We start from the raw sequence: 20,792 nt of genomic DNA, 5'->3' as shown, positions 1-20,792 counted from the left end.
ACTGGTCTGTGTGGTGGATATGATAAGGCCTCACAGTTTATACAAAGGATGTGCTAAGTGTCTGACAAGCAGAGAAGAGAGGAATTTCTGAGAAAGGGAACAGCATGTGAAAAGTTGTGGAGAGATGACAGAGAATGATGTGCTCAGGAAAGTGGGAAAGGTCCACTGTGACTAAAATATAAGCTGTTGGGGAGGGTCCGGTCAGGTGAGTTGAGTCTGAATACGAAGACCCTTGCGGGCCTTGCTAAAGCGCCCTGGTTCCTACAAGCTCGGGAGAACTTTCTATAGACTTCATACTCATTTAGGTGTTGCTTTGGAACATGACAGCCACTCCTCAGGAGGCAGCTTGGGGGTCAGAGGCTGTCAACTGGGAGATCAGGTCGGGTGAGTCAAGGATGGTGGGACGGGGGATGGGACTGACTGCCGTACACTTTGACTGATGTCAGTGGTTCCTTTGAGGAAAAAAACCCTCATCTTCACCGCTCATTAGATGCTAATCCAGACTCTAAATGACATGGTTTTAGTCACTAAATGTTTGGTGAGAGCCCACACTGGGCAGGTGCTGTGTGTACAGCAGTGAATAAGACAGATGTTACTCTTGAAATCTGGAGGCTTCTGGTGTAGCCGAGAGATCAGATGTTTAAAAGTTGGCTATAGGGGAACACATGGTTCCCTCGCGCAGAGAGCGCTCAGGGAAAGCCCCCTGAGGAAGGGATCCGAAGCAGGGATCCCAAGGGCAGGCACACAGGAGCTCCACCTTCATGGTGCTTCTCAGGCAGGCAGGAGCAGCCTGAAGGGAGGGAAGTGAAGGAGGTACAATGAAGCTGAGATAGCAAAGGAGCTGAGGGCCAGGGAGGCCAGAGCCGGACAGTGGGGGAACCTACGAGAGCTGTCCATCCGTCCACCCCTGCTCCTCACGTGCCTTTGATGTGGCAAGCACCGCAAGCAAGACGATGACAAACCCTGCCGTCCCCTCGCTTACATTCTGGTGGATGGAGACCCATCAACACACACGCACACCAACACCCAGCGGGTCAGCCTGTGAGAACGGGGCCGGAGAACGAAGCCTTGAAGGCCGCTGCACGGTGAGGGGTCTGCATCTTACTGCCCTTTTGTGCAGACCTCTGGAAGGGAACAAATGAGACCCAGGATGATGAGCTGGAAGGGTGTGTGGTGAGCCCAGCCGGGTGGCAGAGGCCAGTGCAGGGCATTGCAGACAAACCTCCTCGACGCCCACAAGTTCAGGAGAGAAGAATGGGCGGGATTTGGTGATTGATTCCATGTAGGAGGTAAAGCAGTTGAAAGAGTCAAGAGGTGAGTCCTACTTTCCTGGCCAGAATGAGTTGGCAGTTTGTGGAATAACTTAAGAAGCCGAGAGACACTGGCAGTAAATTATTTATTGGGGGGGCGTGGGGGAGAAGGCTGTTGGGCAAGAGGGAGATGCTGGGTTGCGTTTTAGGGATGAAGAGGTGGAGATGCTCAGGGAGTGCAAGCGGGGTGTCCAGGACACCTGGAGGCAGCAGCAGGGCCAGCAGGCACTGGGCTCCTCCAGGCTGGGGGGAGGACCGGGCTGGGGAGGTGCACACACGTGTCCTGGGGGTGACAGAACCCAGGTGTGGATGAGCTGGCCCCCCGCCCTGCCGTCCTTCTCAGTTGGGAAGAGGAAATGGGTCCAAAGCTGCTTCAACTGAAATGTCAGCCCACCCCCCAACTGCCAAGACCCCAGCCCCGCCTCTCCTGTGTACCCTCTGTGCTCTGTAAACAGACACAGTGACAAGGGGACACGAACTACAACACCAAGATGCTGGAGCCCGTGCCCTCCTGTTCTCATTTTTACATTTTATTTCTGCTATTAATTATTCAAAACGATATCACTTTCTGAGCATAAAGTGCTAGAAAAGGATAAATAATGCAAATGCAGTAAGGATTCATGCCCTCTTTGGGAGAAGAAGGTTTAATTTAAATGTTGTTCATTTGGACTAATAAGTACATTATGTAACATGTTAACTCTCTGTCTCAAATGAAACACCTAGATTGATCATCTTTCCAAGAGAGTAATTTAGGTATATTTGTCCAAGCCGATTATTAAAATGTTTCCAAAGTGCCCAACTGATGACCTTATCAGAAAGAAGTATACATTGCTAACTGCTGGTATTTCAAATCTCCAATTATCTTATATACAGAGCAATCTATATTGCTGATTTCTCTTAAAGTCATTCTTAGAAACTTCAGGCTTCTACCCTAGAATAGAACATGTGTATGTTTTACATACATAGGCAGAGTAGACAGAGGTGGTCAGGAAAGCAAACTATGACAGAGGGTCAGTGGTTTCCTCTGATGGCTGGAGCCAGATCATCTGCAGAAATCATCCCTCTGCCCACACTGCTGTTTTCACTTTGGCTACAGTAGGAGCTTCGATAGTCACAATGAAATTAAAGACCCAGCTTACAGACAGGTCACACCGGTAACATTCAATTTTCTTTGCCGCAGGCCTATGGCTCAGTGAAAACACAGGTGTAGAGCCTACAGCCATGTTCTGTCAGCTTCCGTGGTGAAGCATTGCTTTTTAAAAGGTGCTTAGCCAATTTTGAAAGCAGAAAGATGTCTTTGTTTTAAAAAAATTATGAAACAATACTGGAATTTGTATGAAAGATTACTCCCTCCCTTGCTTACAGACCCTTCATGATAGATAGTATCTTCAACTTACTATTGTAATACAAACCTTTTAAATAATTAAAGCTGAGATTTGATCAGTATGCTTTAAGGGTCAGGTATAATATTGATAAATATAGAACAAGATTTACTGATGCTATAAAGAAATTCTTTCTAAAGCAAAAAAGATACATGCTGATATTTCAAAACAAAAAAAAAGGTATTACCAATGTACATCTAATAAATGACAGGACAAGTCTGTGAATCTGAGAGTTTAACTGAGGATGAACTATTCAATGTGATCACCTTACTAAGTCTTTATATCCTTTTGGCTAGAAGTTATGTTTAATAACCAGTGGTCAGAGTTCCACTTTATAAACTAAATTTATAAATAAAATAATTGACAACTGGCCTCAGAACTGCAGCAACAAGCAAACACACAAATTGAGAATAGAGAAGGTCACCTAATCTTACACTGTAGTTCTTAGTAGAGTTACAGCCTAAATGACCCTGGCAGATAATTATCTTTTATTCCTTCAAGTATCCCTTAGTGCTGAATAACTCTGTTAGTTTGTATCTATATGCTATATACAACTAACCACCCCATGCAGTTTATGTCAATTTTATCTGGTTCTATCTTGAAATGAGAGATTTTTATTGTTATTGTCCCATCACATCCTTAAATCAACTCAGAACCAGGGCTGTAGACCTGACTCACAGAGCCGTGAGTCTGTAGTGAAGCAAAAAGCAAAGCATACCTGGAGCTGCAAGCACGGGCTCTGAGAGCTGCTTTTGCAGCAACAGCCTCGCTGTGCACTTGAGCAAAAGAGACTCGCTGTGCACTTGTGTTAAACAGACTCACTGTGCACTTGTGCAAAGAGATTCACTATGTACTTGTGCAGACTGTGCACTTGTGCACTCACTTCACTTGTGCAAACAGGCTCATTTTGTGCTTTTATAAATAGACTCACTGTGCATTTGTGTAAATACACCCACTGTACTTGTATAAATAGACTGCACTTGTATGAACCGACTCACTGTGCACTTGTGCAAACAGACTCACTGCGCTGTGCAAGCAGGCTCACTGGGCACTTTTGTAAACAAAATCACTGTGCACATGTGCAAAGAGACTTGCTGTGCACGTATGCAAGTAGACTCACTGTACTTGTGCAAACAGGCTTCCTGTGCACTTCTGTAAATAGATTTGCTGTGCACTTGCATAAACAGACTCACTGTGCACTTCTGCAGACTGCTGTGCACTTGTGCAAATACTCATTTCACTTGTGCAAACACACTGTGCACTTGTGCAAACAGACTCACTGTGCACAGGTACACGCTTTCCACATCTCAAATTCCCAGTCATCAAAATGTAGGAGTCAAATGAAGTCACAAAGAACTCAATCTTTTTTCTTCTAAGTATGTTCTGTCAGGGTGTGTGTGTGTCATAACTGTGAAGGGTCTGAGATTTTACCCATCTTCCAGATGAACAAGTACCTGCCTCAATGTCATGGATGTTGGCAGAAGAAGTAAGACTCCTAAGTCAGAAACAAAAGACTTTATTACAAATGACACAGCAAGTAGCATGAGCTTCTGGCTCCCGTGGCCTCCCCAGAGTCCCACGGGTCCAATCATGCCTCACATACAGTAGGGCTGTGGTACATCTGAAGAACCAAGGGTGTAGGGAATCCCAAATCTTTTCTTATGGGTGTGAGGAAACTGGTCTGCCTTTTGCTGCAGAGAGAGATTATTATCTGTATTATACTGACCAGGAAGATTGCTTGTCCTCTGGTCCAGCAAGAGGCACTAACTGTGTCTTCCAAGGCCGTTCCCTGTCCAAACACCCTTGAAAGAATAACCCAGAACAAAGGCCACTGGTGCCTCTGCTGGCAAGATATGCAGAAGCATGAGAGGCCTGCGAAGAATTGCATCCCAACATCCTCTCAACAATCCAGGTAATATAAATTTCTCTCATTATAACTGAACTCAAGTTGAGACCCACACTGAGTATAAAGAAGAGATTTCCAATTAATCCCTATAGTAAATTTTCCAGTATTCCTACTAAACTCAAGGATTTTTTTAAAAGTAAAAGCAACATTCTCTGCAGATATTTCTAATCCAATATTATCTATCAGATGATTCTGATTCATAGATAATAATTAACATTTAGTCAAGATCAGAAATAAGCCTTGCCTAATTTCTCAACAGTAATTTGACTACAAATACTTGATTCAATTCATCAACTTGTATAATGTACCCTGTCTGTTCTTAAATAGCATTCATTCTCCTCTGTCCTTTCTAGTATCTCCCCAAATCCCTAATTTCATTCAGCTTTTGTTCTCCCTGCCTTGTGGCTCAGGGACAGCTCATCCCATCTCTAGACCCAAGGATACACCTTTTTCCTTTTTTTTATTAAACTAGTGTTAGGTTCACAGCAAAACTGAGCAGAAAGTACTGATTTCCCATATATACCTGCCTCTACACACGTGCAGTTTCCCCCATTATCTCCTCCCACCACAGTGGTACATTTGTCACAATGGATGAACCTAGTATACATTAGGGTTCACGCTCGGTGTGGTACACTCTATGGGTTTGGAAAAATGTATAATGACATGTATCCACCATTATAGTACCATGCAGCGTATTTTCACTGCCCTGAAAATCCTCTGCATTCCACGTATTCATTCCTCCCTCCCCTCTAAACCTCTCGCAACCACTGATCTTTTCGCTGTTTGCATCGTTTTGCCTTTTCCAGAATGTCATGTAGTTGGAATTATACATACATAGTCTTTTTAAATTGACATCTTTCACTTAGTAATATGCATTTCAATTTCCTCCATGTCTTTTCATGGCTTAATAGCTCATTTCTTTTTAGCACTGAATAATATTCCATTGTCTAGATGTACCACAGTTTATATAGTGTCCTCCTGAAGAACATCTTGGTGGCATCCACATTTTGGCAATTACAAATAAAGCTGCTATGAACATCATGCCTAAGTTTTTGTGTGGATCTAAGTTTTGGACTCTTCTGAGTAAATACCAAGAAGCCCTATTGTTGGATTGTATGGTAAGAGTGTATTTTATTCTGTAAGAAATTGCCAAGCTGCCCTGCAAAGTGGCTGTAGTGTTCTGCATTCCCACTGGCAATGACTGAAGAGTTCCTCTTGCTCCACATCCTCACTAGCAAATGGTTGTGTCAGTGTTCTGGATGCTGGCCAGTCTAGTAAGTGTGTGGTGCAAGGGTACACCTGCATTACTCCAAATCAGCAATTCTCAACCAGCAACATCGGTACCATTTGGGAATCTGTTAGAAATATAAATTCCTGAGCTTGACCCCAAGCCTACTGAATCATCAACTCTGGAGTGGGATCCAGCAATCTGTCTTATAACAAGGCTGCCAGGTGATTCTGACACACACTAACGTCACTGAACTACATTAAAGTTTGAGAATAAGGACACTAAGCCAATTAGTTCATAACAATCTCCTGGCTATTATTATTGGTCCTTAAATGGCCTAATAGACTGAAAGAAAGGAGTGATATTCTTGGTGTGAGGAAATGCTTCTCTTTCCTTTCTGCCAGATTTGAACAAAGCATGTTTTCCTAGATGCTTCCAAAGGCCACCTGATGACCCTGAAGAAGAGCAACATTGGGCTGAAACCAAGGCAAAGGAGATCTGGAAAGAACTCATGTCCCTGGTAATACTACTGAGCAATTAAATCAACAAACTGAAAAGTGTGACTTATCTATGGACTTCTTATTACTACAAGTTAATCAATGTCCTTATTAATCTGTATGAGCTGGCTTTATGTTATTTGCAGCTCAAGATTCGCTGATAAAAACAATTTATTTGTAAAATCTGCCCTAAAGTGTATGTTTACTTTTTGAACCTCCTCCCTACACTCTTCTGGTAATCCCTGCAAGCTTTGCTTCACTTAAATGTGCATGCATTGAAAACCAATGGAAGACTTTATAAATTAGAAAGTCCTATGCATGGGCAGGGTACTTATTTGTTTTGTGCACCATTGTATCCCTGAAGCCTAAGAGAGTACCTATCAAATAAAAGAGTCTTAATAAATATTTGTCAGATGAATACATGAATGAATAAATAAAGCAAACCAAAATAAGGGGTAGAGGGTATTGTAATTCAGTTATGTCTACTCAGCTTTCATACTGGCTGTCCTTTTAGCTGGTTTCCCCGTGGTCACTGGATACCTGCTGCATTCGTGGACACCACATCACATAGCATCCCATAGCAAAGGTGAGAAAAGATCATTTTTCTTTGTACATCATTAAAGAGCAAAGGAGCCCTTCCCAGAAGGTTCCTGAGTCCTGTAATCTTCCCAGACCTTTCTTTATTTAAGATTTTATTTTTTTTAAGTATTCTCTACATCCAGTGTGGGGCTCAAACTCACAACCCTGAGATCAAGAGTCGCCGGCTCTAATGACTGACCCAGTCAGGCGCCCCTTCCCTGCAAGACTTTTTGAGCAGAATTTCACAGACTGAAGATCTAAGTGTAAAAATAAACTCTTTTTAAAAATATTGTTCAAAGACAATGTGGAAAAATACCTTCTAAAACAAGACTGAAAAGTGAGAAGCCACAAGGAAAAATAAGAGTTTAACTAGCAAATGTTACTTCATATTTGGCCATCTACTGATAATAAATTAATTTGTATTTGGATTGACTTAGATTCTAATGACACTTTTATCATATATTAATGTATATGGACAGCCCTAAGGGATACGACTGATTTAAATTTAAAATTTAAACATTTCTCTTTAACAAAATATACCATGAATAAAGTCAAAAGGCAAACAGTAGAATGAGAGAAAATAGTCAGAAAACATATGATAGGCAAATGGTTAACAACCCTTCTACAACTAAGACAGTCCTACAAAATGAAAAGGAAGAGATTAGAAACACATCCTAAGGATAGAAATAGATAATCTGATGATGAAAAAAATATAAAGTCAACGAAAACATGGAAAAAAGTGAAATGTAAATTAAAATAGTGATGTACCATTTCTAAACTGATAAGCCAGCAACAAAATTTAAAAGATCATTAATATTCAATGCTCAAAAGCATATCCAGAAACCAACACAGTCACACTTTGCTGATGCTAGAACCTTCTGGAGAGTAATCTGACATCTACTAAAAGCTTAAATGCATTTATCTTTGGCCCACCAATTCTACCTTAAAACTGTAACCTCCAGAACTAAAACTATTTTAAGGAGACATGTTTATAGATATTTATTGAAATATTCATTTTAACAGAAAACAATCATCACCTCCCTATCCATCAAAATGAGGAGAGCTGAGTGATTAGGCTATCCATATTCCAGAATAATAAATAGCTACTACTCAGAATGAGTTAAATCTCTGTATACTGTATTAGACTCTAGCAACTAGAAAGATGTCCACTGAATACTGACAGATGTTAAATAAAGTTGCAGAATACCACGTACAGTATCTCATTCTGTTAGAATTAGCAGTAAGGAACAGACCTGGGACATATATGGATACTTATGTGTCTAAATGGACATAGAGATGTGCAAAGAAAATACTTTATCTCCAGGAGAGAAACTGAAAGAAAGGCGGGAATCTATTAACTTCTGTATTGTTTGCCTTCTTACATGTCACCTATTACTTCAGTAATTAAAACAGTGAGTAACAAGATATAAACATTAACAAATAAAATGTTATGTATGATGAATTCATAATCCAACTTAAAAGCAATATAGTCTACCTCAAGAATCATGAAATAGTAGGGGTTGGGGGGATGGGTTAGCCTGGTGATGGGTATTAAAGAGGGCACGTTCTGCGTGGAGTACTGGGTGTTATGCACAAACAATGAATCATGGAACACTACATCAAAAACTAATGATGTAATGTATGGTGATTAACATAACAATAAAAAAGAATCATGAAATAGTAACATATAATACTTAACAGAAATATATATTAATATGTATATAGATATCTATATATCTATACAATATCTGTATCTTTTCTACTGATAATTTAAACTAGAAAGGGTTTTCAATGCCAACTGTAAATATGTGTCTACTGTCACTTGTCCAGATCTATATGGAGGAAGTACTACGACTTGGTCAACAGAAATATTTTACCTGAATAGTTAAATTACTTATATTACTCATTCTACAAGTATAATAACATGGTTAGAAGACCAGCAATTTTAATATCAAACAGTTCTATTATCATTCTTATTTTAATAATAGGTGTAACCATACTTCCTAATAAAATTTCTTGTATTTGTAGTTTTAATTTCATTTATATGCATTATTCATTTTTAAAGCTTTCTATTCACTTGCAATTTATTCTAATAGGTAATGTAATTACCAGTTCTTTATATTCTTAAAATTAATTTATAAAAAGTATTACCCAAACAAAGAAGCATGGTTAACCCTCATGAACTAAAATCTTGACATATCATCAAGGTTTCATAATCTCTTGTTATTACTGTGCAGGTCTTATAAGTTCTCATTTTACTTCTTATTAACTTAGTTTTTAACCACATGAGCAGCTTTATCCTTACAGAATGAAGGAGGCAAGTTCTAATTAGAGGCCAAATGCCACAGAATGTGCTCTGATGAGTTATCTGTCCACACGAACAGGGAAATATGCCGAGAGCTGGTCTGATAAGAGGAGGAGGAATCTGGGCATGCTTAGGGGAGAATGAGCAGAAGCACGCCGATGTATGAGGTCAAAGATAAAATGCACCTACTTCCCATCTTATGACATTGAGGCATCTGAGGTTCCAGGCACAAACACATGGCATACCTAGTAAGTTAAGAGTAAGTAAAGTTTTCTTAGTATGTTCTGAGACAAAGGCCCTCCGGAGACTAGGTCTTTCTGTTTTTGAGTCTGGGGCAGAGAATACAGGTAAGCCCGTCTAGAAGCAGTCTTCTCAGTGGAAGATTTGACCTGTGTACTTGAGTTCCTTAGACCCAGAGCATCAGGGGCCTCATCTCTAGGGGCACCTGGGTGGCTCAGTTGGTTGAGCATCTGCTTTTGGCTCAGTTCACGATCCCAGGGTCCTGGGATCCAGCCCCATATCGGGCTCCCTGTTCAGTGGGGGAATCTACTTCTCCCTCTCCCTCTGTGCTCTCTCTCTCAAATAAATAAATAAATCTTAAAAAAAAAAAACCCTCATTTCTAATCTCATTCAATAAGGGTCCTCAATTTTCCTGAAGTCCGTGGCTAAACAAGCAAAAGGAAAGACGTCCCCCCAAAACACTCAGTCTTAGGCTGCCTTGCTGTGCTAATCAAACTGTGGTTGTCAAGCTTTGTGTTCTGGGCAGACTTAGAGGTATCAGGGACTGGGGCAGTACTCTTCCAAGGGTCAAAGTGTCAAAAGCAACCCTTAAGTCAACAATAATCACAACACATCCACTACCACAGAATAACAATGTCACAGGTGTGAATAAAGCATTCACACTTACCCTCTTTCCCTTGCCACCCTTCAGTGACTCTGGGTCATACACGGTTTTCGATCCTGACAATATTTGAAAGAGTCAAAAATGCAACATTCCCCCAGGTTCTGGTGAACATGCAATCATTTTTTGACATTACCTTGAGAACATACATACGTTTTTTTTGTTTGTTTGTTTTACTTAAAGCAAACCGCACCTTGATGTGTGTATGTCAAACAAAATCCAACCTACCCAGCTTAACAGTCCTACTGGAAGGTTTTGTCATAGTAGTACGTATCCTCAGTTGTGGCGAGTTTATTCATTTTATAAACTGATCAGAATTCACTAGCAAGCCTACTTTGAATTCAGGGTATGCCAGGTGACCAAGGTACCTCCTAGCCATTTTTCATGCATTTAGCACATTTACTTCTCCTGCCAGTGCTACAAAGAAGAAGGTGCTAGTATCAGTGGAAAACGGACTAGAATTATCTGGAAGCTTAGGTCCAGAATGGATAAGTAACTTGTTGAGTTACTTTTAGCTATTAGTATCAGAACCAGCACTCACCCCAAGTCAGTCAGACTTTAAAGTGAAAGAAGTTAAGCAATGGGCATTCTCTTCTCTGAATTGATCCAAAATATTTACAAAGGCAGTAACAAAGTTACAAACCTTTATAATTTAGAATGGTCAATTATGCTCTGAGTCCTGTCAAAAAACCCAAGCATGCAGTACATATTGAACACACCTGGGAACGCTGGTAGATTATAAATGCTTACACAGAGACCATAAAACACAACTTGACTGCATCATAATTTGATAAGGAACTAAGGCATCTGCTCTAATAAAAATTAATAATTTCATTATCAATACTTCCTTTTTTTTCCCAAATATATAAGAGACTTGGGAAACGATTTAGTTAGATGACCCAGGATCTCTTTAAAAATTGTCCAAAGATTTAGTAGGTGTCTTCCTTTTCTAGAAGATACTGATATGGGAAGCAAAGGCACGCTCAAGCGTTCTGGCGGCTTTAGGAAGTCACTCAACATACGGTAGTTGGTGCTCAATTAGGGGTTGATATGGCTAATGCTGATGTTTCTCCATGATAGCAAAACCCTCTGACAGAGGCTGACAGATGAGAGCGCTAGAACAAGGAACTTGGTCAAGCCCCTAACTGACAGATGTGTACAAAATGTACCTGTAATGGTTTTGTGATTTTCTTTTTCAGTGTTAAATGGCCCATTAGACACAGCTGGGAGATGCCAAAGGCCATTGACTGATAATCCCCAGAGTCTTCTCTTCATTTCTCCATCTCCTCAGTTTATTCAAACTACACAGGAAGCTGCCTACAAAGGTTTCCAAATCATGCCTAGATGTACTGTTAGCAGGCTCATTCTTCACAGCAAGGGGCCTGCCTGATACCTTCCAGAGAACTATCAGGGGACTTCAAGAGTCACTGGAGAACTCTAAAAGCAAAAACTCCCATTTGGTTTTTCTGGAGCCCCTTCCAAACCTCCCCTACAAAACTGCTTGAGTAGTTGTATCCTACACTGCCCCCCTCAGAGGCCATGCCCTTGGGTTCACACACAAAGGGAGAGGGCTGGCCCAGTGTTTAAAGGCAGTAGGATTTGAGGTGTAGGTATCACAAAGCCTCTGGGGCAAAAAGACCTGTAAGGAAGGTGCTGAATGCATTATAATAAAAAAAGGTGCTGCATTGCTACAATGTTCCTGTCCTCTACCCAAATACAAGGATGCTACTCAATGCAATGTTTTTATATCCAGGGTCTAATAGGGAAGATACTTTTTATGCCCTTTTAATGTTTATAATTAAAAAAGGCTCTTAATGGTTTAATGTGTTGGAAATGCATTAAAAACACGATGCCCTTTGGCAGAGCTATTTTAGAAGTAGAATTAGAACACTTTAATTTTTTCCTGGTAAATAAACTTAAATTAAAAATAAATTATGTTCCATTCAATGAGGTCTCTGGTCTGTATTCTCTGTGAATAATAGCCATTGTTAGATCTTGGAGAAGCTCCCACCTGCCCCCGCGGGCCCACGGTCAACTGTGTACATCCAAATACATATTGTAACACCAGTGGCAGTTTTGTACGGAAAAGACCAATCGGGTTATCCTTGATTTGGGAAGAAAACAAACCAGGTTTTGGCAGGGTTTAATTTCAGATCAGCCCCCTTCCAACCAAAATGATTCTTTTTCTCCCATAGGCAGAACTAAGACTAATAAATAAACAGACGCAGCGAGGCTGGCCTTCAGTGGAATGCAGGGATCATATAGGGGTGGGTAAAGCCCCCTCGATGAGAAGCTGTCATGTCTCTTTGCCCATAGGTGAATCTCATCCACGTGTATTTAAAATGAGTCTTTCTTCAGTGTCACGTTTAGCAAACATGAGAATTAACATTTTCAAAGCAGTATTAACCTAAATCTCGTTGAGACTTAGACTAGAGCAGGTAGGACAGAGGGTGCTACTACATAAAGCCACTAAAGACATCCTCAGTGTGTGTGAGGAAAGACAATACGATACTCTCTAGCCCTGCAGTCAGCAGAGCATTCCCATGGTCAGGGCTGTTGATCCCTTGCTCACGTATGCAGGTGTTTCATCAAAGCCCATGGCCAGGGCACAAGGGAGCAAAGAGACACAAATATATTTGCTCTCATGCAACAGTTCGGCTGCCGCCACAAAGGAGAGGAGATACATGAAAACACACCATACTGGCTTGACACAAACTCAATCCCTCCCAGACCACAGAGCATCAGAAGGTGCAGAGACTCAAAGCAGATGAGAAATATGTCACTGAAGGTATTACAGATAAGACAGCTATAATTGCATGTTATCAAAGCAACTGAATTCAACAACAATAAATTTTAATGTAACATAATTCAAAGTTTCTATTACAATTATGTAAAAGGTTATAATGAGGGATCTATAGAACAAATATACACATCTATGCAAATAGGTATAAAAATGTACCCACTTTATTAGTTTAAGAGAATGGTACATTATAAAGAGCACTCTAATTTCTTCTATCACTCTTTATTCAATGGTTGACAGGATGGCTGTACCATTCTGACATAGTACTTGCCGGGTACTTATTTGTACTTGACTCTCTGAAAACAGAACAGTACTACCTGCTTTAGTAGGCAAGACTTCCATGAGTCATAAAGGTGAAGCGTTTTTTAATACATTGAACATTATTAATTTCATTGGAAGCCCAAGTTGGTGCTTAAAGTCTCAAAATAGTTTACAAAGAATCACATAAATGAAGTATTCACAATACAATTATCGGAGTAATTAAAAAGGTACAATCACATATGCTATAATATGAATGAACCTTAAGGACATAATGCTAATGGAATGAGCCAGTAACGAAAGGGCAGATTTTACATGGCGCCATTTATATGAGGTGACTTGAGTAGTTGAATTCATAGAGATAGAAAGTAGAATGATAGTTGGCAGGGCCTGCAGAAGGGAAGGGGGATCCGTATGGCTAGAGATTCAGTTTTGCAAAATAAATTAGTTCTAGAGATTGAATGTACTCAACTTTATTGAACTGTACACAGGAATGATTAAGATGGTAAATTTTATGTTATGTGATTTTACCACAATTAAAAATAAGAGATCACCTAATAAAAAAATCTCCGCTTCTCTCCATTCTCTCTCTTTCTGTATATCATTTATCACAGCATATGTGTGTGTGTATACATATATATATATTTTTTAAATTGACCACACACTTCGTCCCTCAACAGATCAACCCTAACGGCGGATCTTGTCCCGTTGCTCTCCCCTCAGAGGCAGGAACAGTGCCTTGGAAATATGAGTGTTCGATAAATATCAAAATATCGATATTTATTGATATCAGTAAATTTTTTTAAAGGTACAATTTTTTTTTCCAGATTTTTAGTTATATTAATTCTAAAGAACACATTTCAGTTCAGCCTTTTTTTTCTTTTCACTCTTACCAATCTTAATTGTTAGGTCATTTGTTTATCACCATCCTTTTAACTCCCAGGGCCAGTTGTTAGCAAGTCCCTTAGACACAGTTAAACAATAACTAGCATACATAAAAAGCAATATCCCAAAATAAAACACATAAAAAGTCTACTGTGAAAATTAATCTAACAGCATCTCTCATTTCTCTTTTTGAAGTAGCTACCACTTAATGGCTTGTGATACATAGCTGCACATAATTATAAGAATATAAGATTGAATAGAAAACACAAACTAAATTATATTTTGCTTAAGTGGATACTGAAGTAATTTCAATTCTGAGGTTACCCGACTATACCTGAACTGCAAAATTGGAAAAATACCTGAGTATGTGTATAAATCTTGAAACTAGCTCCTTACTATAATCATTTTTTAAAATACCCCATGTAGGCAGAACATATTATCACTTGTAAAATCCCTTTATAGATTATATCTAACCTGATCCTCACAAACACCTGTGATACAGCAAGGCGGGTGTCACTGCCCTTATTTAAAGATAAGGAGACGGAACCAGAGAAGCTAAGTGATTTGATCAAGGTCACATGCAGAGCGCCTGTGCATATATTTGAAAATAATTTTCAAAAACATAAGAAGCAAGAGCTCGGGAAGTGTGCTACCATACAATTCTTGAAAGAAATCTGACCAGGTAATGAGATTGTGTCTACTAGCCTCACATGAAAATCAATTCCACTGCCCAGAGAAGGACAATAAATACTGATCTTGCCATTTTCATGCAAGAAGCAAAACACATTTTCATGGGTGTCACCAAAACACAATAGGACAGGTCTCACTGCTACAACACAGAAATGGAAATGGAGAGCTTGTCCAAAAGAAACCTTTAATAGAAGAAATGAGAGAACAACGTGTGTCATGAATGCAGTACTCCACTGCAGAAAATTCTATGAGCCCGTAATATAAAACTGGTTCTCAGATTTTCAATTCACCGGCTAAGTAATATTTGTAACACATCTAGGGCAATGAAATCAGGTTGCTAACATCCAATTATTTTGAATGAAAATGTTAAAAGATTTTTTAAAAATGGCAGTTAACTTTTACTGACCATTTGCTATATGTCAGGTTCTGTTCTAGGCACCTTACACACACTGGCTCATTAAGGCTTCATGGCCACACTAGGAGATATATATTTTTATCATCAGCCCTGTTTTATAGATAAGGCAATGGAAGCGAAGAGAAGGTCAGGTATACATGGGCTCATGTATAGCTCCGGGCAGAGCCGGAATTCAATCCCTGGCAGCAGGGCCCCAGGCCCATGTTCTCAATTGCTGACTCGGGCTCTAGTACCCTCCAGCACCATCATTGCATAAAAAGGATACTTTAACACAAAAGAAGCAGGCAGAGTATCTCAAAATGAGTCATTTCTTCAAAGTTAATCTATTTAGCAGTATTAAAAACTCACTATACAGCCCCCCCTCCCCGTTTTGCTCAGGCTTTTGTAAACGTCATCATAGACCTCCCTCCACGTGTCTGCAGAGCAGGACTGGAGAAGCACGTGAATGGAGTTTCTGGACAAGGATAAAATAAAAGTGAAAGTCAAAGACTTTAAGGGTAGAAACACACGATGGATCATCTCTCTAGAAAGGGAACAACACATGAATCACAGAATCTTCATGTAGAAGACGTCTGCAGGGCCAACCAGTTCAATCCTTTTCTGAATACAGAAATCACCTTCTACAATGTCAGGTTCTGCTTGAATGGGTCAGCCACTGGAAACTCACTACTCATGATTCAGTTCTTGTCAAATTTGTGCAGACCCTCTGTTCTTCTCCATCACCTTTCTAAATTCTTTCCATCACTTCTCATTGGTGGAGCAAGGTTCCAGAACCTTTCCTAACCTGGGTGCTATCCCTAGAGCATAGTCCATTTTGTGCTCTCTTTCATAAGATGCAGGGAGCAGAAATAGGTGTGATAATTATAGGGAGGCTAATTAGCACTGGTACAATAAGACTATCACCTCCTCCAACATGGGTGTTTGGCTTTCTTTATGCAACCTAAGATTATTGTAGTGTGTGTGTGTGTGTGTGTGTGTGTGTGTGTGTGTGTGTGTGTGTGTGTGGTGGGGGGATGGTGGTAAGGAAATAATAGTACAGAGTGATATGGATCATACTGTAGATCCATATGCACTTAAGCCAAATTCTCAATCTCTTTTATATATGCTGCTGCTAAATTTTATTACTCTAATTCCACAGTACTGTTGGGTTTTAAACCATACAGGATGAATGTGCAATTATTCCTACTACCTATCACCCTATTAGAGTCATCCACTGTTCAAGCCTGGCCAAGGACAATTTCTATCTACTTTGCAGACTGCTCAGAGGACCTCCCAGCTTATAGGCTCCATGACCTGTTCTCTGTGAGCCCCAAATGTTCACAAACCATCCGAGTGACAGTCAGGGACCATCCCTCAATTTTTAGTCTCTAGTCTGCTGCACCTGTGTCCTTCCTTGTACCTCAGTCCTGCCTTCCACCATGTCCCACTGCTCACTGGCCATGGCTACCAGTCTTCACATTTTTTTTAAAGCCTCAGTTCAAGGAAGGGTGCAACTATTTTTTTCATACAGTAAAGAGAAATTTGACTTCACTTTCCTCACCCACCTCAATGTCTCCCCCCCTCTTATTTCTAGCTCTGACACTCTGACCTAACATACTCCTGTTTCCTAAGATTGACTATTTCAACCATGTTCAAGGTCTGTGCATGACACTACAAGAGTTGTGTCAACCTCGGGTTGCTGAAAACTGAAAAAGCATGCTTTGTCATTAGGCTTCCTTGCTTACATGACGTTGAATATTTTTGAAGACATAGTGTTGGCATGCAAATATAAATTCAAAATTGGTTTTAATTTCTTTAAAATGACTGACAATCTGTAATAAAAGGTATGATGTTTCTTTGAGAGTTATATATGTACACATCAGGCAGCAATAAAAAAAAAATCCAAGCATATTCAGGGGAAATGTATGTAACAGTTGTGTCAGTAGCTGAAATGTATAGGCAGAAAATCAAGAGACAAGACAAAAGCTGTAAGGGAGACATTAAGTAGGCAGGGTTGTTAGTGATAAGAATGAAACAGATGGCTCCTATCTCCAGTCTAAACAATGGAATTCTAACCCTTTTTTGGACAGAGAGGGAGACTATACATTGCTGTGCCCAAAAGAGGATTCCTTAAAATCACACTGAAGTGAAATCGCACTGAACGTACTGCTCACAGGGCATGCCTGCAGGACAGAAGGTCCCGTGGGCTCCCATGTCCTCACCCGTAATAAGGGGGTGTCAGTATCTGCCCGGGAGCCTTCACAAGGCAGTTATCAAATCAGTAACAGGTTCGGAAGCAAGGCCTCTACTGTGAAATGAGAGATCTGGTGTTATACATCACTACTGTTTGCCCTGCAACAGATGATAGGATCATGTATACAAGAAATATAAGAAATTATTTCACAAAAAAGAAGGGCAGTTTTATTCAACTAAAAAGAGAGAGGAGATGCCGTCGTTTGGAGACATGCGGAAGAGAAAGCATTTTCAAACTCCTTTCTCCTTGGACCTGCCAGCCCGGGCTGTGTGAAGGGCCAGTCCAGAGCTGCAGTTTATTCCAGAGACCCCACAGCCAGCGGTGGATTTGGGAAAGAGACGCAGGGTTGGCTAGAACCAACCCATCACGCATCCCCAGAAGGTGGCTGTCCCCTTTTCTAATGAAATTCAACAACAACAACAACAACAACACAAGAACAGAATTCGCCCATAAGTTTGAACTTGTGGAAGCAGTATACTTCATATCATAAAGAAAAAAATGGAACGTCTACAAGCTGTTCAGGTTTCATCATTTCTCCTACCAGCCAGGGGCAGACTGTGCTCTGAGAACTTTCAAAACTTAAAAAAAGAAATGACACATACGGCTGTGTCTACTTACATAAAGCTATCTGAAGAATCAATTAATTCCCTAAAAATTTACTGAACTGCTTCACCTCAGCCCACCATCCAATACAGAGATTCTTCATGTAACTGAGGAAAGAACGCTTGAGTGTCCCAATATATTATTTTTCTCTCCTTCCCTAGCCGAAAGTAGGCATACAAAAACAGCACTATCACCTCTCATGGGAGCTCGCTTCAGGTTTTGATTTTTATAAGACGCTACATTTCTCCCTCCATCAACCCTACTTTATTTAAGCTGTGGACCGGGTTCAGCACAGTCAATTAGGACTTTATAATCTCAACTTGAAGACTGCATGCAGCCCACAAATCACCCTGGCTTATTTTACAAATGGGTCCTGTGTCATTGGCAAGCAGCCCCTCCATTAAATACCCATCAATAAAAACAGCTTTAAAGCTATCTCTAAGATGGAATCTATTATTCCAAAGCCCCTCCAGGCTAAAAGCACATTAACGGTGAATATAAAACAAGGAGACCAGGGTGAGAGGGTCTGACCTATGCGCAGACATCATGAAAGGAGACAGTTTCTGTCAACTGTAGGGAGAACTCCTATATCAACTAGATGATACCCACAGGAAAGTGTAAATAAAAATAAGAAAAAAGGAGGTGGAGGTTGCCCAAAGATACCAAGCCTCGAGGACCCAAAGTCCACAGGGTGTCGGGCTACCGTTCAGAGGTGAAGGGAATATCCGTTTCCACAGAGGATGCTGACAGAGCTGGGGAAAGCAAATGAACCACCCAATAAACACGATGCTGCAGGTCAATGCCCAGAAAGATGCTAAGGACTCATCCCAGGTGCCCCTTACTCACCGGCACACTTTGTTCTGGTTCTGAGGGCTGGCCCAGGAGACCCAGTGCCACCCTCCCCCGGCCTGGTGAGCAGCACACTGATCTCATACTCCGTATCCGGGTCGAGGTGCCCAATTTTGTAACTCGTGGAGTCCACTGGCTGTCGGTCATTCCAGCTCCCACTTGCTGTGCAGTACTCCACCTCTCGGGCGACAATGGGCCCATCCCCATTGATGGAGTTGGCGTTGAGTTGAATCCAAAGGTAGGTTGCCCCCACGGAGGCAAGCTGAGGTGGAGCAATGGGAACGGGGGGCTCTGGAAGGCAAGTCAGAGAGCCATCTTTCAGACACCTCGGTCTCCCACTTTAAACCAGCTAAATGTACATCAATTATTAAAATACAGAAGCTGTGAACATGTCAGGAATGAAGGGGTGGGAATGGTTCTGTTTAGGTTATTAAAAAAAAGCATACTGGTGAAGCCTTTCACAATGTTCGAATCTGTGAAATAAACCATCTTTAAAACCTAAGCTTGATCAAGGAGGGATACCCTCAGTTTGTTTTAGGACACAACTCATTTTTCTCAGGCTCAAAGGATTTTTTTCCTACTAAAAGTAACTTGCTGAAGCTCTCCTGATGGTAGTGCTTAAGCTCCAGGAGGCACTCTATTGCCAACTTCCTTATTGAGAATGTCTTCGAAATCATCAAAGATGCTAGTTACCTATCTCATTAAATTCAGTTTCCTTATATTATTCCACAGATATCATCAATTTTAAAACATGGCCGAAATTATAGTTTCTCTCAGCATAAATGCATTTCCAGAATGACTTGTTACCCAAAAAACCCATCACAGTGGACTCATTTGGCCGCAGAAGTGAGACGTCTGGATAACACAGCCCACCACAGCTGCTGTTCAAGGAGCCTCCCGGAATGAGTCTTATGAAAGCAACGGGTAGAAAGAAAAGCTCTAACGCAAAGTGCAAGCCATGCCCAGCTTGGTAAAATTCTAAGCAATCAATAGCAAATACTCTTTAAACCCAAGAAAGTCTCTTTCATTGTTTAAAACCTGAGATGGACTCTTTCTACATCATTGTCTGAGAATGGAGAAATAGGCAATCTTGTTTTAAATAGTATTCCCAGTCTGTCAGTGAGGTGTTGGTTGAATGGCTTGCCGGGCACCAAGTGAAGGCATCCTATATTGCCCAGTGTTACTGTACATCATACTGGGAAGGGAGATAACTGTATAAAATAGCATATTTCTATCTTCATGAATCTCCATCAAAGAAAAAAAAAAGTAAGATCTAGTGATTTTCTTTTTTTTTTTTTTTTAGTTTCAGAGGTAGACTTTAGCGATTCATCAGTGGCATATAGAACCCAGTGCTCATTCCATCAAGTGCTCCCCTTAGTGTCCATCACCCAGTACCCCATCCCCCCACCTCCCCTCCTGCAACCCTCAGTTTGTTCCCTAGAGTTCAGTGTCCCTTATGGTTTGGCTCCCTCTCTGACTTTTTTTTTTTTTCCAAGCATGTTTCCGCAGGTGGTTTGTGTCTCTTTGGGCTGTGTGTATGTGTTTCAACTCCTCAGCACATCTGAATACACAAAAAATAGAGCCTGCTATGTTCCATTGCTGGCATATGCTGGCTTGCATGCTGCAAATTCTGTCAGCTCCACAGCAGACACAGCCAACTAATCACGGTCCTGTTTCCTGCTGAAAGGGATCTTACTGCAGACCAATCTGACCTTGGCCCTTGACACGATACCTGGTGGATCCCTAGACTAAGATACCAATAACAGTAGGTTCTCCTTGTTGGGTAGGGGTGTCTTTGTTCTTTTTCTGTATTCAGGGTACAATGAATCTTACTTTCAAAAATAGCTGGGAAATCTCATTAGACTGAGTCAAAACAGACACTAAAGGATGAATTGTATTTGAAAGACTACAAAATTCATATAGACTTACTAAAAATACTGCTCCTGTTGTT

The 20,792-nt window shown here is 40.8% G+C and overlaps 1 protein-coding gene across 5 annotated transcripts in view; it reads right to left on the bottom strand.

The window, feature by feature from the left end:
• The window catches only part of PTPRM (protein tyrosine phosphatase receptor type M), an 817,256-nt gene that overhangs the window by 397,071 nt on the left and 399,393 nt on the right, over positions 1 to 20,792 (bottom strand). For all 5 annotated transcript variants that reach the window (XM_073898518.1, XM_073898514.1, XM_073898515.1 and 2 more), the window contains exon 7: positions 18,839 to 19,132. In XM_073898518.1, coding sequence (XP_073754619.1) covers positions 18,839 to 19,132 — 294 coding nt within the window. The remainder of the gene's footprint in view (positions 1 to 18,838; positions 19,133 to 20,792) is intronic.

This window comes from Callorhinus ursinus, unplaced genomic scaffold (assembly GCF_003265705.2).
Source record: "Callorhinus ursinus isolate GAN/ISIS: 27379988/994484 unplaced genomic scaffold, GSC_fseal_2.0 scaffold11, whole genome shotgun sequence".
NCBI lineage: Eukaryota > Metazoa > Chordata > Mammalia > Carnivora > Otariidae > Callorhinus > Callorhinus ursinus.
This window is presented reverse-complemented; position numbering and strand designations above follow the sequence as displayed.